Below are 21,405 nucleotides of genomic sequence, written 5' to 3'. Positions count from 1 at the left end.
TCATCTAAGCTTAAATTTATCATCTTTTAGTTATATAGTGAAATAAAAGAGAAGTGTGAAAGAAAGGGAAAATAAAAACAAAGAATTACGAGTCATTAAGGTTAATCGTTACCATTGTTTTTAAAAAAAAAGTCAAATGTATGGAGTTTTTAGATTGATCACCTCGCTTGGCATATTTGTACCTAAAATCGACATCCTATTTATATCGATAACAATCAGATTCTGTTTCCAAGTTGACTAGCTTGTAATACAAATAATATTTCAATTACGTTTTTTAATTTTTAATAATTATCGTAATATATATTAAATTAAACTTTATTTAAACAAAATATAGTATGTTGAAGAACCTGCCAAATCAAAAGATATTAGGAAAAAAAACCTTCCAAAGATACTATGCGCCAAGTTTACGTAATTCCTATTTCTATTACGATTACATAAATATATATCCCTTGCCGCAGTTAAACCTAATTTAATTCATTCCCCCTATATATTTCGATCCATCTTCTTATAGTTCGTAAAGAAAATCGCTTGATATAAATATAATAATGGACGACATGGTAGACGCAATAAACAACGCATATCAAGAATTGGTGAATGCAGTCGCAACAACACTCGAATCCAAAGATCAACAGGCATCGTCATCACCATCATCGTCACCATCATCATCATCTTCCACCTTAACGGACGACGACGAAGAGACAGACCCCTTAGAAAAGCTCAAACACAAATTGGAATTGTTCCGATATGCCTGTGATGTGGCGGATGAGTTTGTCGAGTCAGCTAAACTGAGATTTGGGTTATCTGAAGAATTATTCGTCGTTGATGGTGAGGAACCAGTTGGGTCTGTCGTTGGGGTTGAGATTCCGCCTATTAGTGCTGTTAGGTTAGAACCAATGTGTCTAAGGCCTTGGGAGTTGCCCCGGCTACTTTTATCTACTACGGAGGAGAAATAATAAGCTCGCGTAATTATTTATTCATTATACAATAAATATTTTCTATAACTAAGTTTTGTTACTTCTATATTGGTTGTCATGTAAAGTGCCATGTCACTTTTTTTTTTCTTCTTTTTATTAGACATTGTGCATCAAGATTCTGCCCAGCAGCAGCATTAATTTACCAAATTTGTTTCTCTAAATATGATTTCAAAAGTTAATGTTAGAATCCGGAAACCATAACTTGAATCGACTTTCAACGACCGTCATACATTTCACTTTGGTCTGCCTCGCACTTCCCTCTGGCGGCGAGATAGGTTGAATGCCATCGTTGACAAAACGCTTTGCTGAATCAAGCAAATGAGCAAAAAAACAGACTTGGAATTATCAGTCACCATACGATGCTAAATAAAATAAAAATTAAGGATATAAACATATGTAATAAGCTAGGGGCACTGGATGAAAGTTGTTGTATCTGCTAAATTTTGTTTTCCCTAGCTATATTCTTGACAGCTTGAAATCAATAAGATCAATTTTACCTTGATGTCGGCCAGGACAGAAATGCTTCATGTATAACTCTTTATCACCTCGAACAACAACATAAGATTTGAACATGATTATGTGCTCAGAATATCATTTATGTTGATTACTGTTAATATAAGCGCATTAGTAGTAGGTATGATAAAATTTTCTTGAAAAGTCTTTCTAATTAATTCATATCAGGGGCACTGATGACAGATGAATAACTATAGAAATAGAAAAATCCTTGTAATTCAAAATGAATAACCCTACAACTTTGTGCGGTGAGCCTTACCATGCGGTTTAATTTTTAGGACAATGTTGGAACCAGGTGGGCAAAGACGCAATCGCAGATGAATAGTTGCACCAAATCATTCTCCATGTATGGTTCGATAACCATGATTATATATATGCTAAATTGATTTATCTATATCAATTAATCTTGTAGAACTAGACATCTTAATACCTTAATAACTTGTACTATAGAGGCATCCTATAGATGTGAGTGTCTTTACCCTACCGCAGTAACACATCCCATAAAAACCCTCACGTGAGAGGGACGTGATGGTTTTAACGGATGAGAGATAACGACCGTGAACTCAAAGGACGAAATAGGAACCCTATCCTCCTATAAAGGACTGCCAATGAGGTTATTCAACCACAGAGATCAAACGTGATTTTTTTAGTAAACCACAGGGACGATTTATGTCGATAACTCTTAAAACAAATAATATTATGTGCATAAGAAAATGGCAGAAATACATTGATTATGACATCAAGAGTCTACATAAAGGACTCATTATTTATCACACCATATATATACCGTAGAGCTTAATTAGATCAATATATATATATATATATATATATATATAATCGATCCCATGACATACGATAAGAGCGCGGGATGGGACCTGTTGTGATGGCTCTGCAGCAAACATTGAACCTGGAGTCGAAAAACCTCCATCCCAACGCAGGTTGCCTGATGTACCCATGCACCTCAAATATTGACTCGAAGGGGTGGTTTGTAACACGAAAAAGTTTGGAATAAACGACATGATTTACTAGTATGTATTGCAATGCTAGCTAGATATATATGGATTTATGGGTTGTGAAATACCAGCTCGATCATCACTTAATTATTCACGACCGGACCACATAATGAATGAATGCCTATAATAATTTTAGCTTATCCTGTTGGATAATTTGATTTAGTATGGACCATCATATTTTGGCCATTTCATTTATGTATGAAACACGTTTTTTCTTTGTATATATATAAGATCCAAATTTTGTAATGGATATAATTGTTGATAAGTAGGAGTGTAGGACCATTGTATTTTTGTCATTTTCATCGATTGTTCAAGGTGAGGTCATTTTTCCTTTCTAAAGAAACTTGGAACACTTTCCAAAATATGTGCAATACAAAAATATCTATAACTATGATTTTTCAGGGCGAACGCTTTCCACACACCTCCTTTATTTAAAATTAGAGTGGTCCCTCTTTTCTAATGGTCCCTCAGTTCTTCTCTTTCCTATTAACGTTTCTTTTCTTTTCATCTTACTTATTTTACCTGGATTCCTCTCTGAAATTTTTTTCAAAACGGGCATCTTTGCCCCAACTTTTGCAAAACAAACAAGTTTTCGTCTTCAAAAATTAGTAAAATAAGTATATCCGGCAATGAAAGTGCCGGGTTTGTCCAAATCACTAAGACCCGGCATTGAAAATGCCGGTTTAATCCTACGTGTATGACCACCTCGCTGATAGTAGACACCATGTTGAGCACCCGGCAGTTAGAATGCCGGTGTCTGACAAAAAGAAAGGAGTACCCGGCAGTTTGAATGCCGGGTTTAGATTTAATACATTATTTGCAAATTGTCCGTGCATGTTTATATTGAAAATATGTACCTTAGCAACTCCACCTTAACACGTGGCATCCATGGATTCGAACAGAAAGCAGTTGGAGTAATGGGGTTATAGAACTAAAGATGAACCCGGCATTTACATTGCCAGGTACTGCTGTTTTTTTTTATGCAACCAACACTTAAACTACCGGTTCATCAACGTGGCATCTCCTTAGCAAATCTAGCAGCAAAAAGGACATACATGCAGGCTTTACAATGTTGGGTTTAAGTGATTTGGACGAACCCGACACTTCTGTTGCCGGGTATACTTGTTTTGTAAATTTTTGAAGATGAAAACTTATTTTGCAAAAGTTGTGATAAAGATGTCCGTTTTGGAAACAAAAATCTTCCTCTCTCCAACTTAACTTTCTTCTCAAAACATATCTTAGGCTATGAACATGAACAAATCAACGACAACATCACTTCCGATCAGATTGATGGCAAAAAATCTACCTTATCATCGACGGCATCATCACTTTTGATCAGATCGACAGCATCACCATCACTTCTTCTCCTATCAGATCCAAATGTTTCCAATCTGCGTTTTTAGATATAATTTAGATCTACATTTTTTCTGATCAAATCGACAGCAACAATCATCATTGTTGGATCTACCATGGTTTATGGCTGGACTTGATGTTGGGGAAAGACACTGGGTACAATGGTGGTGCTCCGACGGGTATGGCGGTGGTCCACCATGGTTTCCCTTACCATCTATAGTGGTGGTCCACCATGATTTTAAGAAAAACTGGAAGATATAATTTCTAATATTTAATTTATGGTCTAGTTACTTGCGTAGTTTTAGTGTGCATTTCATATCTGTGGTTCTTTTCTTTGCCTAAAAGAAATAATTACCAATTTTTTTTCATTTATCAATGTTTTTATATTGTGGTCCAATATCTATGTGATGTTTGATGGGGGTGTGCTAAAATCAGCCCTTCTTTTTCAGAGTTAAAAGTGATAACGAAATTAAAACAGTCCAGCTTTCCTCGATCTAAAAAAAATTGTGGTTCATTGGTTCCCGTTCAAAAAAAAGGGAAAAAAAACGTGGTTCACGAATAAATACAAAATTAGAAAAACAAATATAGTGAGTGATCGATCATTGAAGTGTGGTCCAAATTTCTTACAACTCAGAACAAAAATGGCCAAATTAACTTGTTTGGACGCAAACAAAAATGTTACGTATACTTTATCTACAATCAATCCATCAATAAATCATGCATTATATATTCTATGCTATAGAGTCCGCATATTTATCTATAAATAAGTGTCAAGTTGGTATGTAATTTACAACCAAATATCCACCCACCCAGCAGTACTCATATAGCATTAGCTGATTGAAAACTACACTCGTACGTACCACACTATATATACTAGATCGAACCATAATGGCATTGCTTCCGAGCTTGAGCGACTTCCGGCTTGAACCATAACTACACTCGTGATGCAAGCGACTTCCGGAGGCCCATACTTGAGCGTACCAGATCAAGATCTCCTGACAAGTGTTCCATCGGGTTTTCTAAAATTCTATGTGGTGCCACCGTTTACTACAGTGAAGGTGATGCTGGGGTGTTTGAAGGCGGCTTGCGATGTGCCGTTTTCGTACACACCCAACGTGATGTGCTTGTAACCGGAGAGATCATGACCACAGTCAAGGATGATGGGATGTTCTTCGGCGTTAACCATTATGGTTTTTAAATGTTGTCAAGAACCAATTATCCACGAAAGGTACTACGATTAAAGATCAATCTACGAACTAATTAACTAGCAGTGGTCTATATATTATCGCATTTTATTTTGTAAAATGATATTGTCATATTTGTGTGATAAATAACGGGGTGTCTTAATTAGTTTGTCTTAAGACTCTACTGGATCATCGGATGTTGATGGTCCACGATTGCACAACTTATGTTTAAATTTAGAATACAAGAAAGAAAGTAAGCAAGTAAGTAAACAACAAGAATAATATAAAGTTCAATTGCAATACATCAATGCAAGGATAATCATATGTATCATTAATTAAATGATGAATACATGGTTGATCTTACACTTGACTTACAAGAATACAAAAGAACAAATATAATTGCTAAGTCTAGGAAGATAAGAAAAACTTAAGTAATTACACACTTTTAGACGGCCAGACGCAATTTAACACACTGTGGCTATGTTGCTTTATATAGGGGAAGACTTAGAGCAACATAGCCTGCTTTGATTGCGACTTGATGGTGGTTGTCGATTTCTAATTGGCTCATGGTACTTGAATCATGTGCCTATTGTCTTCTATACCAAATCGGGTAAGTGAGAGAAGGAATCCTCGCTTTGGTCCCAACATGTACACTTTCCATTCAAGGCAAATTACAGTTGGTTAACCACCATGTGACCTTTTTGTCTTTATGTAGTTTGAATATTTCCCGCCATGAGGAACTTAGGTCAGCATGCATCCCGCTGAACAAGTCTCTTTATCTGCTGATGACTTGCTAGAGACTTGCTGACGACATGTGTCAGATTACAAGTTTCCTTCAGCGAATCCCAGACTTAACAATCTCCCCCTATTTGCTGAGGAGACTTGCTGGATGACAATTGTTTTTTTATATGAAAATTGTTTTTTGACTGTTTTCTGAATAACTTTTTTTTATAATTTTGAAGTTTATAATTTTGTGAAGACATGGATTATCATTCTTTATACAATTATGTGGAGATTTGGATTATTGATCATATGTGCATGAATATTGCTATGATCACATGTATGCAAGTCGATCACATGTAATCATAGCAATATTCGTGCACATGTGATCAAGAATCCAAATCTCCACATAATTGTATAACGGATGATAATCCATTCCTTCACACAATTATAAACTTCAAAATTACACATAAGTTATTCAGAAAACAATCAAAAAACAATTTTAAAGTAAAGAATAATTATCGGTTGGGCTAGATTTGAAAAGTTCTCAAAGGTTCTCATAAAAAAAAGTTTCTCAAAATGACTTTTCACTATATATATAATCGATCCATGACAAACATGAGCGCGGGCCGGGACCTGTATGTTACACATACATTCTCCCGAGGGCATCTTCGAAGCCTTCTGAGGATTCAACGTCAAAGTCGAAGGTGTTGACACCATGAAAAACCCCATCGTCTTTGCGAATACTAACCCGTCTACCGTCGGGAAGAAGGTCATGTTGCGTGTAGTTGTAAGGCACATCACAAGAAGCCTCCCTACAGACGAGTGTCACCCTTCGTCTGCTGAATGGCGGCACCATCACTCTGTATTCCAGTGATCTCGTAGTGGTTCTTGTTCTTGTCTCCTCCCATTCTTGCGTGAAGTTATATTCAGCTCTTGTTTCGATTGTCCCCGTGAGAATAACTGGAATAATGGTGACGTTCAACGTTGTCGTTACGCTAAGGGTGACTGAATGAGTACTCCTAAAAGTAGTGGTGCGAGAGTCTTCGATCGTAAAGGTGACAGCCATTTGGTCTGGTGTGTTGGTGTTATTTGTTGCGAAAGCGGTTGTAACCTCTAAGTTCTGCACCTGATGAATCCTTGCGTCTTGTAACCGGTAATCGATGTCTGAGATAGTCCTTTCCAGGACGCGCTCTAAAATTCTGAACCGTGTTTGATTTGTCATTGTTAGATTATTAGCTCTTAAATAAGGGGTGTTCCCGTTTGGAGTGCAGAAACGGTTGTTGGACAAACTGCGAATAGTGAACTCCCCACCGCCTAGGCTCAGAACACCGAATATGGTGGCCGGGGTGGTGTTGTTATTGTCCGCATCAACCACTATCCAGTCATTATTCCGCAGAAACCTGCCAAAATGTAGGCTAAGTATACGATAGGTTGATGCTTCAAGAGTAGGCCTGACTTCTAACGCGACACGTAGGTCTCCAATATCCCTCCCCGTATCGAACCAAAGGTAGTTAACTCTTCTCAACATCCAGGCGGTAGCCCAGTGGTCTCTTCGATCCACGGATACTAACGAGATTTGAGAAGGAAGCAACGCCAGCGTTTCCCAATCAACCAAATGGAAAAGAAATGGCGCGCTCGCCATTGCGGTCAAGCGATTCGCATTCGGACTTACAAATCTAAAATTACTGGTGGCGAATGTAGTGAATGCGTATGCTGTATCCCGCATGCTACTGCGCTGATAACCGAAAACGGTGCATTTGGGATCAGATGGGTCATCCACCGGTTCATCTGCGATTGCACTAATCACCCACAGTCCGTCCCTGTTTTGATGTTGGACCCAATACTTGTTGTTTAAGGTGGATCTTATGTGCACTCTCCCGCTACCGTTTTTTTGTGATGGCTCTACAGCAAACATGGAACCTGGACTCGAAAAACCCCCATCGAACTGCAGGTTGCCTGATGTACCCGAGCAGTTCAAATATGGACTCGTAGGGGTGGTTTGTAACACGAAAAAGCTTGGAATAAACGACATGATTATATTTAGTAGTATGTATTACATTACCATGCTAGCTAGATATATATGGGCGAGTGGAGATAATGGATTTATGGGTTGTGAATTACCAGCTCAGATCGTCACTTATTTATATATACAAACTGCACGGCCGGACCACATAATGAATGAATGCCTAGAATAATTCTAGCTTATCTTGTTGGATAATTTAATTACTCGTAACTAGTAAGGACCATCATTTTTTGGCCATTTCATTTATATATGAAACACGTTTCTTTCTTTTTTTTCTTATATCTTTGCCATTTTCATTAATAGTTCAAGGTTTGGTCAATTTTTTTTTTTTAAAAAAAACCCTCATTTCCAAAACATGTGGTATATACAAAAATATCTATAACATTTTGATGATTTTGATGTTTTTTCAGTGTTAATTAAAGTAATAATATTAAAACAGTCCAAGTTTCTGTCAATTTAAAAAATATTTTAGTTTATCAGCCCCCTATTCAAAAAACCATTTTTATCAATTGTTCAAAGTGAGGTCGATTTTTCTTTTTAAAGAAGCTTGGACCACTTTCCAAAACATGTGGTATAGATAAAAATATTTATAACATTTCGATGTTTTTTCAATGTTAATTAAAGTAATCTTTACTCCCTTATAAACCAAAAGACCTATTTTTATTTTTAAAAAATTCTATCTTTGAATTACCGAAATTGTCCTTGACATTTTATGCTCTTAATGAATTAATTTATATTTCAACCCTTATCTTCTAAAATATTTTCACTATCACCTTTACATCAACCTACAGTCCTACACCAATTGACACCGCCACCACCACCAATAATACAATCACCGGCACCGCTAGACCGTCGTCCCCGCCAGCGCCAGCCGCATTGCACGATTACCATGCTCGTAATACACTACTAGAAAAATAGCTTTTAATGACACCTAAATTATGACACACGCATTTTAATGACAAGCAAAAATATGTGTCATCCCTGCATGTCGTCTTATAATTGTTACAAAACCTTATTGTAACACCACAATGTTTTAAGGTAAAAGAAATTAACCCTTTTTCATAGTTTCGACATTAAATTAATTTCCTAGCATTTTTTTATTTTTAGTTATGGGGTTAAATTAGTTGGAACTTTAGTGGATAGCGGGTAAAATACCCACAAATTTGAGAGATGGGACGTGACATCTCCAAAGAGTGTCATCCATCTATTTTGGCTTATGACTCACTTTCCATTACTCCTTCTTCACACTCCTTTCATGCATTCCATCTCATTCTTTCAAAATCAAAGATAAATACTCTCAAGTTCAAGGAAGAATTTATTGTAATAATCATCACCATAATATAATCTTCATTTAAGAATTCAAAAGTTAGGGTTTGTGGGTTTTGATGGTGGTGGCCGAAAATTGAGAGAAAAAGGGGAAGGAATTGTGAATTGAAAACCCTAATCTATTGTCTTCCATTGTTGAGGTATTGATTTCCCCTAATTTAGTTTTTATCTTTCTTTTGAAATTGGGGTTCATGGAGTGACCAATCTGGGGGTTTTTGCTAGAATTTAAATTATGGTTAATTTTCTCCAATTCCTTAGATAACCTAGTTTGTCATTGAGTTATGTGTTAAGTTGATTATGAAATTGATAAGCTCTTGTGATAATTTTGATTTATGAGAAAGTTGAGTTCTTACTAGTTTTTGAAATAATAATGATGATGGTAGATTGAGCTACCTAGTATTATTGTTGAAAGTAAAAGAGACTCAATGACAAATGGGTTGGGTTTGAGTTTAGAAAAGGCTAGTGATTGAGTATGACTAGGTTGAGCTAGTCAAGTTGTGAATGTAAGCTTATGCACTTTTATGATATGATCATAGGTTGAAGCTTGTTTGTGCATTATCGTTTTAGCGTTATTGTCCAAGTTGCGGAGGAGGCGAGTATATTTGCATACCTTGATGTATACGTTGGGTCAATTGACCACATTATGTTGAAGTTTGTTTATCCATGTGTGGTAATTGATTTGGCGTAGGCCCATTTTGGGGCATAGTGTTTATGAGGCCTAAGAACCTCCGGGGCCTAAGAATCCCGATAGTTGATTTGTTATGAGGCCTAAGAACCTCCGGGGTCTAAGAATCCCGATAGTAGTTATTGTTATGATTGTTTAGCTTATATGGATCCATGTATAGCGTTTAGTGTGCAAGGTGAGCATGTAAATGCGGCATGACTGTGTCATAGGTTACATGTAATAGCCCTTGTACTTTGCCCTTCTTCGTGTTCATAAATGTATGCAAGTATATTCACTAAGCCTTTGCTTATACTTTAGTTGTTTATCTTTTATAGGTAGTTCCGGAAGAAGGAACTAGTTGTTGAATTAAAGCTTGAAGTGTTAGAAGTAAAGATTTTTGCAAGACTTGGAGGTATTTAGGTCATTCATGGATGAATGACAATCTTTTGGTTACAGGCTTAGAAACCCCTCTCCTCATGGCTCTTGGTACATTTAGTTTTGAAGGTCATATTTTCATTAAATTTCTGTAATTGATCAAGTGCAAAGCTTGTGGGAAGTTTGTGTAGTTGCATTTTGGACGAAAATGGTGTCAAAATGGGTAAATGACCCATTGTTGGTGTTCATGAGATTTTAAACAAGTTGATGTTGTAATTATGTTTAAAATGTGTCTATATAGTTGTTAGTAATCTCTGAAATGTGTTTTAAGAAATTCGTTTTGAAATTTGAAGGTTGTAAGTTTGATCAAGTGTCGAAATGAGTTTAGGGTTGCTGATCTGGTGCCCACTGCGGCGCAGTGGGGTGATTTTGCCCACTACGGCGCAGTGGGGTGATTTTGCCCACTGCGGCGCAGTGGAATCTCTCGACTCGGAAATGTCTTTTCTCCTACTGCGGCGCAGTGGGGGTTTTCTCGTGCAGGTCCGAGACTTTCCACTGCGGCGCAGTGGGGAGTGCTCACTGCAGTTTATCGAGTCTAGTCCTTTCACTTATATTCCCACTAAAACAAAAAAAAACCAAAAAAAAAACCCAAGGTTAACGATCTCTATCGTCTCCTCTCTCAATCTCCCACCTTTCATTTGCAGCCACCATTCGTTTCATCATCACCAAGGTCGCCGTCATGGATTCAGATGTGTAAATTAGGTAATCGACGCCGCCGAGAATCGGGTAATAAATCTGTTTTGATTCAGATCATGAATCTTTCAAGTTTTCTTTTTAAGATTTGGGGGTTTCCCCAATATACATGATTATAAAAATTTATTTTTCAAGTTTGTTGTTTTTGATATTTTGTTTTAATTTTCAGATCTGGATCTACTAATATTTAGATTGCGGCTACTGAAGGAATTTATACAGGTCAGTTTATGTTTTGTGTGAAGCAAGCGAATTTGATGGTTGGAACCTCTGGCTGTCAAACACGTTTTTATTTGTCATTCGTGTCTATATATATCTATATCTGTAGATACATATAAGTATATATGTGTTAGGTGTGGCAGTTGTTGAAGTTTTACTTATTTGTGTGCAGGTTTCAGTTGTGGTGAATACCACTTCGAAAGACAAGACTAAGGTGTGTATCGTATTTACTTATGTGTGTGCAGGTTTTGGTTGTGGTGAAATAAAATTTTATTTCAAAATTTCATAAAATACCAAAAAAAAAATATAGTTTGTCGAGTTGTTGTTTCATTCCGTTGTGCTTCGTTTTTGCGTGATTTACGCATCAAATTTATTTACGCAGTAGGATTCTTCGTACACGTGATAGGCTCATATTCGGGAGCTTGAAGAAGAGGTGAAGTTATTAAAGAATCTTTCACATCCAAAATTTGTTGTAAGTGTCCCTACTTATTTAAGAAACCTTGTAATCAGTCCCAAACCCTCCTTGTCCGACCTTATTGGAATCACTCCAATTTTCTGTGGCTTAATCAAGAGTAGATTATATGAAGTTTAAGCTAGTGTTATTAGCTTTAGCAAAACAAGAGCCTGAAATATTAAGTGATTAACAGATTGTTCCAAGATGCATATATGCGTTTTAGCAGATCACTTAACATTGTAGAATGACGTACTGTTTTCTTTTCTTCTGTATATATTTTCGTTTACTGTAATATGATCGTGTGTTTATGGTATGTCTTGTTCTCTCTTTTGGTATTTGTCTCTCTAATTGATGATTCTTGCTCCCAAAAAAGAAACATTTACATATGTTTGATACTTAATTGTTACACTCAGAAATACTTAATTGGAAGATAAGCTATTTTAGATGTGCATGTTTCTAAGAAAGAGCTCCCTTTGGCAGAGGATGTTGATCTTGCCAAAATTGCTTCTATGACAACCGGTTTCACCGGGTAATTAACCTTAGAAACATTTTTTGCTAGTGCAACCAACTTTTTATGTTTGAGTATGTGGTTTCTAATCTCCAATGCTTGTAGGACAATTTATCAATTGGATGTGCAGGGCGGATATTGCAAATTTGGTAAATGAAGCGGCTTTGTTGGCAGGAAGACAAAACAAAGTGGTGGTTGAGAAAATGGATTTCATCCCAGCAGTGGAACGCTCAATTGTTGTAGTTCTTTTATATATTCTTTTAAAGTACAGGTGGACATTTTGTCTAGATATGGAAATTAGGTTGATTGGTTATACCCTTTCTTTGTAGGATCAAGTGTGTAAGATTTAGTCCGGCTAAATTGGTAATGATCAGTTGAACAATTGAAAGTTACCGAATTTATTTGTATTAATTATGAGACGCATTGTTTTGATTTATATAAAATGCGCTCTTTTGCTATTTGTGTATCTATTTGTATTATGAGATTAACTGTTATTTAATGTGTGGATATTAGTAATTAAATAAAAAAAAAGTTTTTTAAAAAAATTTGAATCATGACACGTAAAAAAAGTGTCATAAAATAGTGTCATAAAAGTGTGTCGTAAAAGTACGTCATAAAAGCGTGTCATTAATTTATGACGTGTAAAATGCGTGTCATAAAACTTTATGATGGGTCGATTTCTGATACCAAAAAGCGTGTCATCTAACCCCTTTTATGATACGCAATTAGTGTAATTAAAGGCATTTTTTCTAGTAATGACATTAAAACAGTCCAAGCTTCTATTAATTTTTAAAAAAACTGTGTTTTATTGGTCCCCTGTTCAAAAAACCATTTTCATCAATTGTTCAAGGTGCGGTCGATTTTTCTTTTAAAGAAGCTTGGATCACTTTCCAAAACGTGTGGCATATACAAAAATATTTATAACATTTTGATATTTTTTCAGTGTCAATTAAAGTAACTTTTACTCCCTTATAAAGCAAAAACCTATTTTTATTTTTAAAAGATTATGTCTTTGAATTACCGAAATTGCCCTTGATATTTTATGTTCTTAAGGAATTAATTTACACTTTAACCCTTATCTTCTAAAATAATTTCACTATCACCTTTACATCAACCTACAGTCCTACACCAATTGACACCGCCGCCACCACCAATAATACTATCACCGACACCACTAGACCGTTGTCCTCGCCAACGTCGTCGCATTGCGCGATTACCATGCTCGTAATACACTACTAGAAAAATAGTCTTTAATGACACCTAATGACAAACAAAAAACGCATGCATTAAAAATACTGTCATAATTTATAAAATCTGAAAGGTTTATGACACACAATTTTTTGTGTCATAAAAAAAGATAGTGTAACACGGGATACACTTTCTTTGCATGTCATCCCCGCATGTCGTCTTATAATTTTGTTACAACACCTTATATTCCCACTAAAAAAAAAATAAAACCCAGAAAAAAACCCTAAGAGTAACGACTCCAATCGTTTCCTCTCTCAATCTCCCACCTTTCATTTGCAACCACCATTCGTTTCACCATCACCAAGGTCGCCGTCATGAATTCAGATGTGTAAATTAAGTAATCGACGCCGCCGTGAATCGGGTAATAAATCTGTTTTGATTCGGATCACGAATATTTCAAATTTTCTTTCTAAGATTTGGGGGTTTCATCAATATATATGAATATAAAAATTTATTTTTAAAGTTTGTTGTTTTTGATATTTTGTTTTATTTTTCATATCTGGATCTACTAATATTCAGATTGCGGCTGCTATTTATACACGTCAGTTTGTTTTTTGTGTGAAAAAAGCGAATTTGATGGTTGGAACTTCTGGCTGTCAAACACGTTTTTTTTGTCATTCGTGTCTATATATATCTATATCTGTAGATAGATATATGTATATATGTGTTAGGTGTGGCAGTTTTTGAAGTTTTACTTATTTGTGTGCAGGTTTCGGTTGTGGTGAATACCACTTCGAAGGACAAGACTAAGGTGTGTATCGATACATATATGTATATATGTGTTAGGTGTGGCAGTTGAAGTTTTAGTTATTTGTGTGCAGGTTTTGGTTGTGGTGAATACCGCTTCGAAGGACAAGACTAAGGTGTGTATCGATTTCACGAAATTTGAATTACCTGAAAGTTAATAAATTTTATTTTAGGGTTGTTATTGGATTGGATTTGGATCAATTATCAATTTGAAACGTTTTATGTAGCTAATTACGAGGCTCACAGCTCAAATTTAAGTTTAAAAATATACAAATTTTCAATACAAAAGCACTTATTTGTGTAGGTAAATACATAGCAGCATGTATTGCCCATTATGTTTCTCTTAGCAACTACAGTCAAATTGACTAAAGGAATCTGAGCCTTGGATAGCATTAGCTTCAAGATTTGCAATTTATACTTTCAAACATTATCTTCTAAAATATTTTCACTATCAACTTTACATCAACCTACAGTCCTACACCAATTGACACCGCCACCACCACCAATAATATCATCACCGACACCACTTGACCGTCGTCCCCGCCAACGCCGTTGCATTGCACAATTATCATGCTTGTAATATTAAAACAGTCCAAGCTCCTGTCATTTTCAAAAAAACTGTGGTTTATTGGTCCCCTGTTCGAAAAACCATTTTCATCAATTGTTCAAGGTGAGGTCGATTTTTCTTTTTAAAGAACTTCGCCCATTTTCCAAAACATATGGTATATACAAAAATATCTATAACATTTTGATGTTTTTTCAGTGTCAATTAAAGTAATCTTTACTCCCTTATAAAAGAAAAAACCTATTTTTATTTTTAAAATATTTTGTCTTTGAATTACCGAAATTGTCCTTCACATTTTATGCTCTTAATGAATTAATTTACACTTCAACTCTTATCTTCTAAAATATTTTCACTATCACCTTTATATCAACCTATAGTCCTACACCAATTGACACCGCCACCACCACCAATAATACCATCACCGACACCACTAGACCGTTGTCACCGCCAACGCTACCGCATTGCGCGATTACCATCCGGAGATAACCAAAGAAATGAGGCTGCTCGTGGAAGAGCGCGTGGCGGAACATGACATCTTCGATATCACGTACCGCCTCTCCGACGCCAGGATCTATAACAAAGAAAACAAACCAATTATTGGCCAAGCTATCGGGTCAAATTACACAAACGAAAAAGACACATTTATCCTCACGTTATCGGCATCCGGATCAAATATCACCAAATGGACTAACGACGCGTCAGTAGCGACTCCCCCTGCTGTCAAGGTAAACTTTAAGGTTACGGCCGTTCCGGTTGTCACAACAAATGATTCGATCGAGTTGTCGAATCAGTATATACGCGATACACATGAATGGGGAGTGGCTGAAACAACAGAGGTTCAGAAAGAAGTAACTTACGATACTGTGGTGTCAGTGGCGAAGCCAGATGTTTAACTTAGGAAGGGCCAAAAATTTTTTAAAGTGAACAATAGCCGAACAATGGTGATGACGTAACATCATTTAGTATTTTAGTTATTAGATGATAATCATAACCCTAAGAAATAACAAACAATATAAGATATCTTTACATAGAAACAACAACATTACAATATGACATAGGCGGATCCAATGCATTAAACACAAGGGAGACTGACCCTAACGATTAGTAGTCAAGCAACGATATTTTAATATATTTTATACTTGATTTTGATTAAAGGTGAAAATAGAATCCAACTCTAAAAAGGAAAAAAGACCCCAACGATAGAAAAATTTTAGCCGTCTGAATCCAACATTAATAGTTGAAGAAAATAATGATAACAACCTAGCTATAACCTTTACAGAGCTTGAAACCACTTAACAAGTCAACCAAATTTTTTTCAAAAAAAGCAACATGTTATTAAGCTATTGAAAATATACAATGATAGAATAATGTAAGACAAACAAATAGCAAAACAATGGCATCCTTAAGATAAGTTGTATATAGTATTGTAGATAATGAAAAGTTATTAGTAATTTTAATCATCTATACTCCCTATATAAACAAATTACCCATTTTGTAATTAAACACTCTACTTTTAAATTCCTTATTTTATCCTTTTAATCTACACTACCACCAAACACTTTAATTATGAAATATTGAAAATACCCTTAAGAAAACCTTACACTGAATTTGTCTCTCTTCCCTTCCCCTGAAGCTGCTCACATATTATACCAAAAAACACACTCATACATCCCCACAGAACAAAACACACACATACATCCCCTCAGAACCACCTCCCTCTAAAACACACATAGCCACCGCCCTCCAAAACCGACATCGTCTCCTCCGTCTAAAACACACATAGTCATAGGTACGGTGATATGGTAATCGCGCGGGTACCTCTAATTAACCGGCATTTTTTCCCATGCCCCGACGCATCGCGCGGGTACAAGGCTAGTTAATTAATAATAACGAGTAAATGTGTCATGAATAAAATCAATGGTTCATAATAATGAAAAACATACATACATGGAATATTTTTACCTTTTAGGTTTTTTACTTGCAACGTTTTCTTACAAAAGAAAAAGAAAAAAAAAAACTTTAACAAATATTAGATGACCAAACAATTTTATTGGTATGATTTTTTAAACTTCTTACTTTTTTTTAATAGGATGAGCCAATATGGTAAGATAGATTAAAATCAAAGGAGGCTATGTATTATATTTGAATGTCATTAGCATACTTGGGATGGGCCTTGGCCCACTCTCAGTCCAACGTGGCTCCGCCACTGTGTGGCGCCACCGTTTACTACAGTGAATTAGGTGACGCTGGGGTGTTCGAAGGCCGCTTGCGATGTGCCGTTTTCGTACACCCAACGTGATGTGCTTGTAACCGGAGAGATCGTGACCACGGTCAAGGATGATCGATGGGATGTTCTTCGGCGTTAACCATTATGGTTTTTATGTTGTCGATCAACAACCAAGTGTCCACGAAAGGTACTACGATTAATGATCAATCTGCGAACTAATTAACTAGCAGTGGTCGATATATTATCGCATCTTATTTTGTAAAATGATATTGTCATATTTGGGTCATTCTGTGATATATAAATAATGGGGTGTCTTAATTAGTTTGTCTTGAGACTCTACTGGATCATCGAATGTAACCTCAATAATTAATATATGTATCTTTGTTTTTGTGGATTTTTTTTTCTTTCCAATACTGCTAATTACATACCCTCTATCTAATGCTACATCATTGTCCACAAAAACTCAAAGACATGCACTACTAGTATTGCACTACTAGATGTATATATTGATGTATTTCATATGGTTTTTGATGGCCGGGTTGAAAAAAATTTGTTTGATTTGAGTTTGAAAAATTATTTTAATAAAGATTTTTTTTTTTTTATTTTGATTTGAAATGTTCCTCCTATTGCTCATATAAACTTGAATCAGAGTTTTGTATGGAGGTTGAAAGAAAGGGCTAAAAAGACCTGAATATCCGAACTTGAGTAGAAATTAGCAAAGAAAATCATTTTTTAATGCGTAGAAATCACTTGCGAAAAATATGATTTATATATTTAAAAGCGTGTAAAAATCTAATACTAATTATATACACTTATTAGTGTGTAAACATTTTTCTTTACATTTATAAATGTGAAACTTGTAACTTTTTTTTAACTATTTGTAAAACTTGTAACTTTTTTTTAACTATTTGTAAACATTTTTAAGTACGGATCGTTAACTCAACTAAATTTTACGCATTTCAAAAGCTGCATGGAAGAAGTGCATACTAACTACAAATTTGTTGTAGTGTCTTATCTGTTGTTTTTAGCTTAGATTATAGGAAGTATATATACTAAAAGTCCAATAACCAACAACATTAATGTAATTAACACAAATGATATTATTGGCATAAGCAAATGACAAAAATGCATTAATTATCACACCAAGAGTCTACAGAAAGGCCGGACTCATTATTCATCACACCATACATAAACGTAGGCAGTGGGATCGATCTCATGACATACAAGAGCGCGGGCCGGGACCTGTATGTTACACATACATTCTCCCGAGGGCATCTTCAAAGCCTTCTGAGGATTCAACGTCAAAGTCGAAGGTGTTGACACCATGAAAAACCCCATCGTCTTTGCGAATACTAATCCGTCTACCGTCGGGAAGAAGGTCATGTTGCGTGTAGTTGTAAGGCACATCACAAGAAGCCTCCCTACAGACGAGTGTCACCCTTCGTCTGCTGAATGGCGGCACCATCACTCTGTATTCCAGTGATCTCGTAGTGGTTCTTGTTCTTGTCTCCTCCCATTCTTGCGTGAAGTTATATTCAGCTCTTGTTTCGATTGTCCCCGTGAGAATAACCGGAATAATGGTGACGTTCAACGTTGTCGTTACGCTAAGGGTTACCGAATGAGTACTCCTAAAAGTAGTGGTGCGAGAGTCTTCGATCGTAAAGGTGACAGCCATTTGGTCTGGTGTGTTGGTGTTATTTGTTGCGAAAGCGGTTGTAACCTCTAAGTTCTGCACCTGATGAATCCTTGCGTCTTGTAACCGGTAATCGATGTCTGAGATAGTCCTTTCCAGGACGCGCTCTAAAATTCTGAACCGTGTTTGATTTGTCATTGTTAGACTATTAGCTCTTAAATAAGGGGTGTTCCCGTTTGGAGTGCAGAAACGGTTGTTGGACAAACTGCGAATAGTGAACTCCCCACCGCCTAGACTCAGAACACCGAATACGGTGGCCGGGGTGGTGTTGTTATTGTCCGCATCAACCACTATCCAGTCATTATTCCGCAGAAACCTGCCAAAATGTAGGCTAAGTATACGATAGGTTGATGCTTCAAGAGTAGGCCTGACTTCTAACGCGACACGTAGGTCTCCAATATCCCTCCCCGTATCGAACCAAAGGTAGTTAACTCTTCTCAACATCCAGGCGGTAGCCCAGTGGTCTCTTCGATCCACGGATACCAACGAGATTTGAGAAGGAAGCAACGCCAGCGTTTCCCAATCAACCAAATGGAAAAAAGTTGCTTGCCAGGAAATTGTCACACCTCCCGGGTCTGCAAATACCGGTGCACTATATCGGGTGTTGAGTACCCTGAATGAGTATGTAACTCTACTATCCCACCCCGTAACATGGCGCACAAAAGCGAAAAGGGTGCATCGGGCATCATTTGTGTTGTCCACGGCTTCAACTGCGGTTGCACTAATCACCACCCGATTGCCGACTTGATGTGGCAACCAATATCGGTTGTTGAAGTTGGATCTTAAGTGCACTGCCCCGCTAACTCGTTGTGACGGCTCTGCAGCAAACATTGAACCTGGAGTCGAAAAACCACCATTCCAATGCAGGTTGCCTGATGCACCTGAGCTCAGATATTGACTCGTAGGGGTGGTTTGTAACACGAAAAAGCTTGGAATAAACGACATGATTATATTTAGTAGTATGTATTACATTACAATGCTAGCTAAATATAGATGAGCGGGGATTAATTATGGGTTGTGAAATATCATCTCAATCGTCATTTATTTATACACACGGCCGAACCATAAAATGAATAAATGCCTACAATAATTCTAGCTTTGTTTGTTGGATATTTTAATTAGCTAGTATGGACCATAATTGATTGGCCTTTTCAGTTTCATTTCTGCATAAAACTCGTTTTTCTTTGTATATATATAAGATAGATTTTATGATTAATGGATAATTGTTGATAAGTAGGACCATCGTATCTTTGCCATTTTCATCAATTATTTAAGGTGAGGTTGATTTTTCTTTTTAAAAAAGCTTGGACCACTTTCCAAAACATGTGGTATACAAATTATATTATAACATTTTGATGTTTTTTCAGTGTTAATTGAAATAATAAAATTAAAACAGTCCAAGCTTCAATCGATTTATTTTGTTAATATCACTGAGTTTGATAATTTTATATCAAATAAATAAATAAATCGATTTATTTATTTGGAAAAAGCTTCGGTGTTAATTTTGTAACAACTTTACAATTAACCAAAATCTTCTTCAAATACATAAATATATACTATACATATATATAAAAAAAACAAAATAAAAAAATTAACTTTTGAACCCACACGCACCCCCTCTTCAATTGACAATTAAAACATATTTTATTATCCAAACACATTACAATAAAAAAAAAACAACTCAAAATTAAAAAAAAAAAGTACTTAATAAAAACACGAAACTCATAATAATGATACGATTACTCTTGATCTTCATCATCTTTGATTGACATTTTTCCTAAGCCACAGTAAGCGTAATCGTTGAGCCAACACTTGTCGTGTTGCGCGCATTTGACTTCCCATGAAGTTTTGTCTTTCCCGCAATTGTCGTGGTACAATTCGGCCCAAGTGCATTGGTCACCCAACATGTGACCAGCCTTAAAAACATCATCGACCACTCTCTTGACCCTCTTGATCTTATCTTGCAGAAACAAAGAATATATGTTTTTTCGTGCTTCGAGACCTTGCGGTCTGGGGCTTTTATTGCCTTAACCTGCTGCTCGCATTGTCGCATTTTCAAAAAAAAATTATAAAAATAAAACTACCTACTAGCCGTTATTTTCAAAAATTCGAATTTTTTTTAATTCTTCTATTAAGCAACGGTCATTAGTAAAGCGGGCCCACAAACCGAATATAATAATGAAAATTTAGGGTTTATTTGGTAATTTTATAATTATGTTAAATATAAAATTAAAATAAATAAAAGTTGAGGAAAGACAAGTAAGAGGTGAGGAAAAGGTAGAGTTAGTAGTGAGTGAGGAAGAAGTGATTTAGGAGAAAGAAAAGTTGATATGACAGTAAGTAAGAGAAAGGATGGTGTCTTGGCAGCTCAATCGTCATTTACTTATACACATGGTCGGACCACAAAATGAATGAATGCCTGTAATAATTCTAACTTTGCTTGTTAGATATTTTAATTAGCTAGTATGAACCATTATCGATTGGCCTTTTCATGTCTGTATAAAACTCTTTTTTTCTTTATAAGATCCAGATTTTATAATGGATAATTGTTGATAAATAAGCCTATCGTATCTTTGCCATTTTCATCAATTGTTCAAGGTGAGGTCGATTTTTTCTTTTTAAAGAAGCTTGGACCACTTTCCAAAACATGTGGTATACAAAAATATCTATAACATTTTGATGTTTTTTCAGTGTTAATTGAAGTAATAAAATTAAAATAGTCCAAGCTTCAGTGAATTTTATAAAATTATGGTTTATTGGTCCCCTTTTCAAAAAAGGGGGATATACAGGTGGTTTACTCATCAATATAAAAAGAAAAACAAATATAGTAAGGCCTGTGCCAACGG

The 21,405-nt window shown here is 36.0% G+C and overlaps 2 protein-coding genes and 1 long non-coding RNA gene across 3 annotated transcripts; all 3 read right to left on the bottom strand.

Moving 5' to 3' along the window:
* Positions 1–288: 288 nt before the first annotated feature.
* On the bottom strand, positions 289–1,799 carry LOC122582531. Its single transcript, XR_006321195.1, has 2 exons — positions 1,472–1,799; positions 289–1,279 (listed from the first exon to the last, which is right to left on the bottom strand). It is a non-coding gene; the product is annotated as an uncharacterized LOC122582531 (long non-coding RNA).
* Positions 1,800–6,327: 4,528 nt separating this feature from the next.
* On the bottom strand, positions 6,328–19,656 carry LOC122585792. The gene is made up of 2 exons (XM_043757918.1): positions 18,091–19,656; positions 6,328–6,375 (listed from the first exon to the last, which is right to left on the bottom strand). The coding sequence occupies exon 1, from the start codon at positions 19,502–19,504 to the stop codon at positions 18,116–18,118; it is 1,389 nt and encodes a 462-aa protein (XP_043613853.1). The 5' UTR covers positions 19,505–19,656; the 3' UTR covers positions 6,328–6,375; positions 18,091–18,115.
* LOC122587113 lies at positions 6,401–7,792 on the bottom strand. Its single transcript, XM_043759197.1, has one exon. The coding sequence runs from the start codon at positions 7,790–7,792 to the stop codon at positions 6,401–6,403; it is 1,392 nt and encodes a 463-aa protein (XP_043615132.1).
* Positions 19,657–21,405: the final 1,749 nt, after the last annotated feature.

Source organism: Erigeron canadensis, chromosome 1, assembly GCF_010389155.1.
Source record: "Erigeron canadensis isolate Cc75 chromosome 1, C_canadensis_v1, whole genome shotgun sequence".
Classification (NCBI taxonomy): domain Eukaryota; kingdom Viridiplantae; phylum Streptophyta; class Magnoliopsida; order Asterales; family Asteraceae; genus Erigeron; species Erigeron canadensis.
This window is presented reverse-complemented; position numbering and strand designations above follow the sequence as displayed.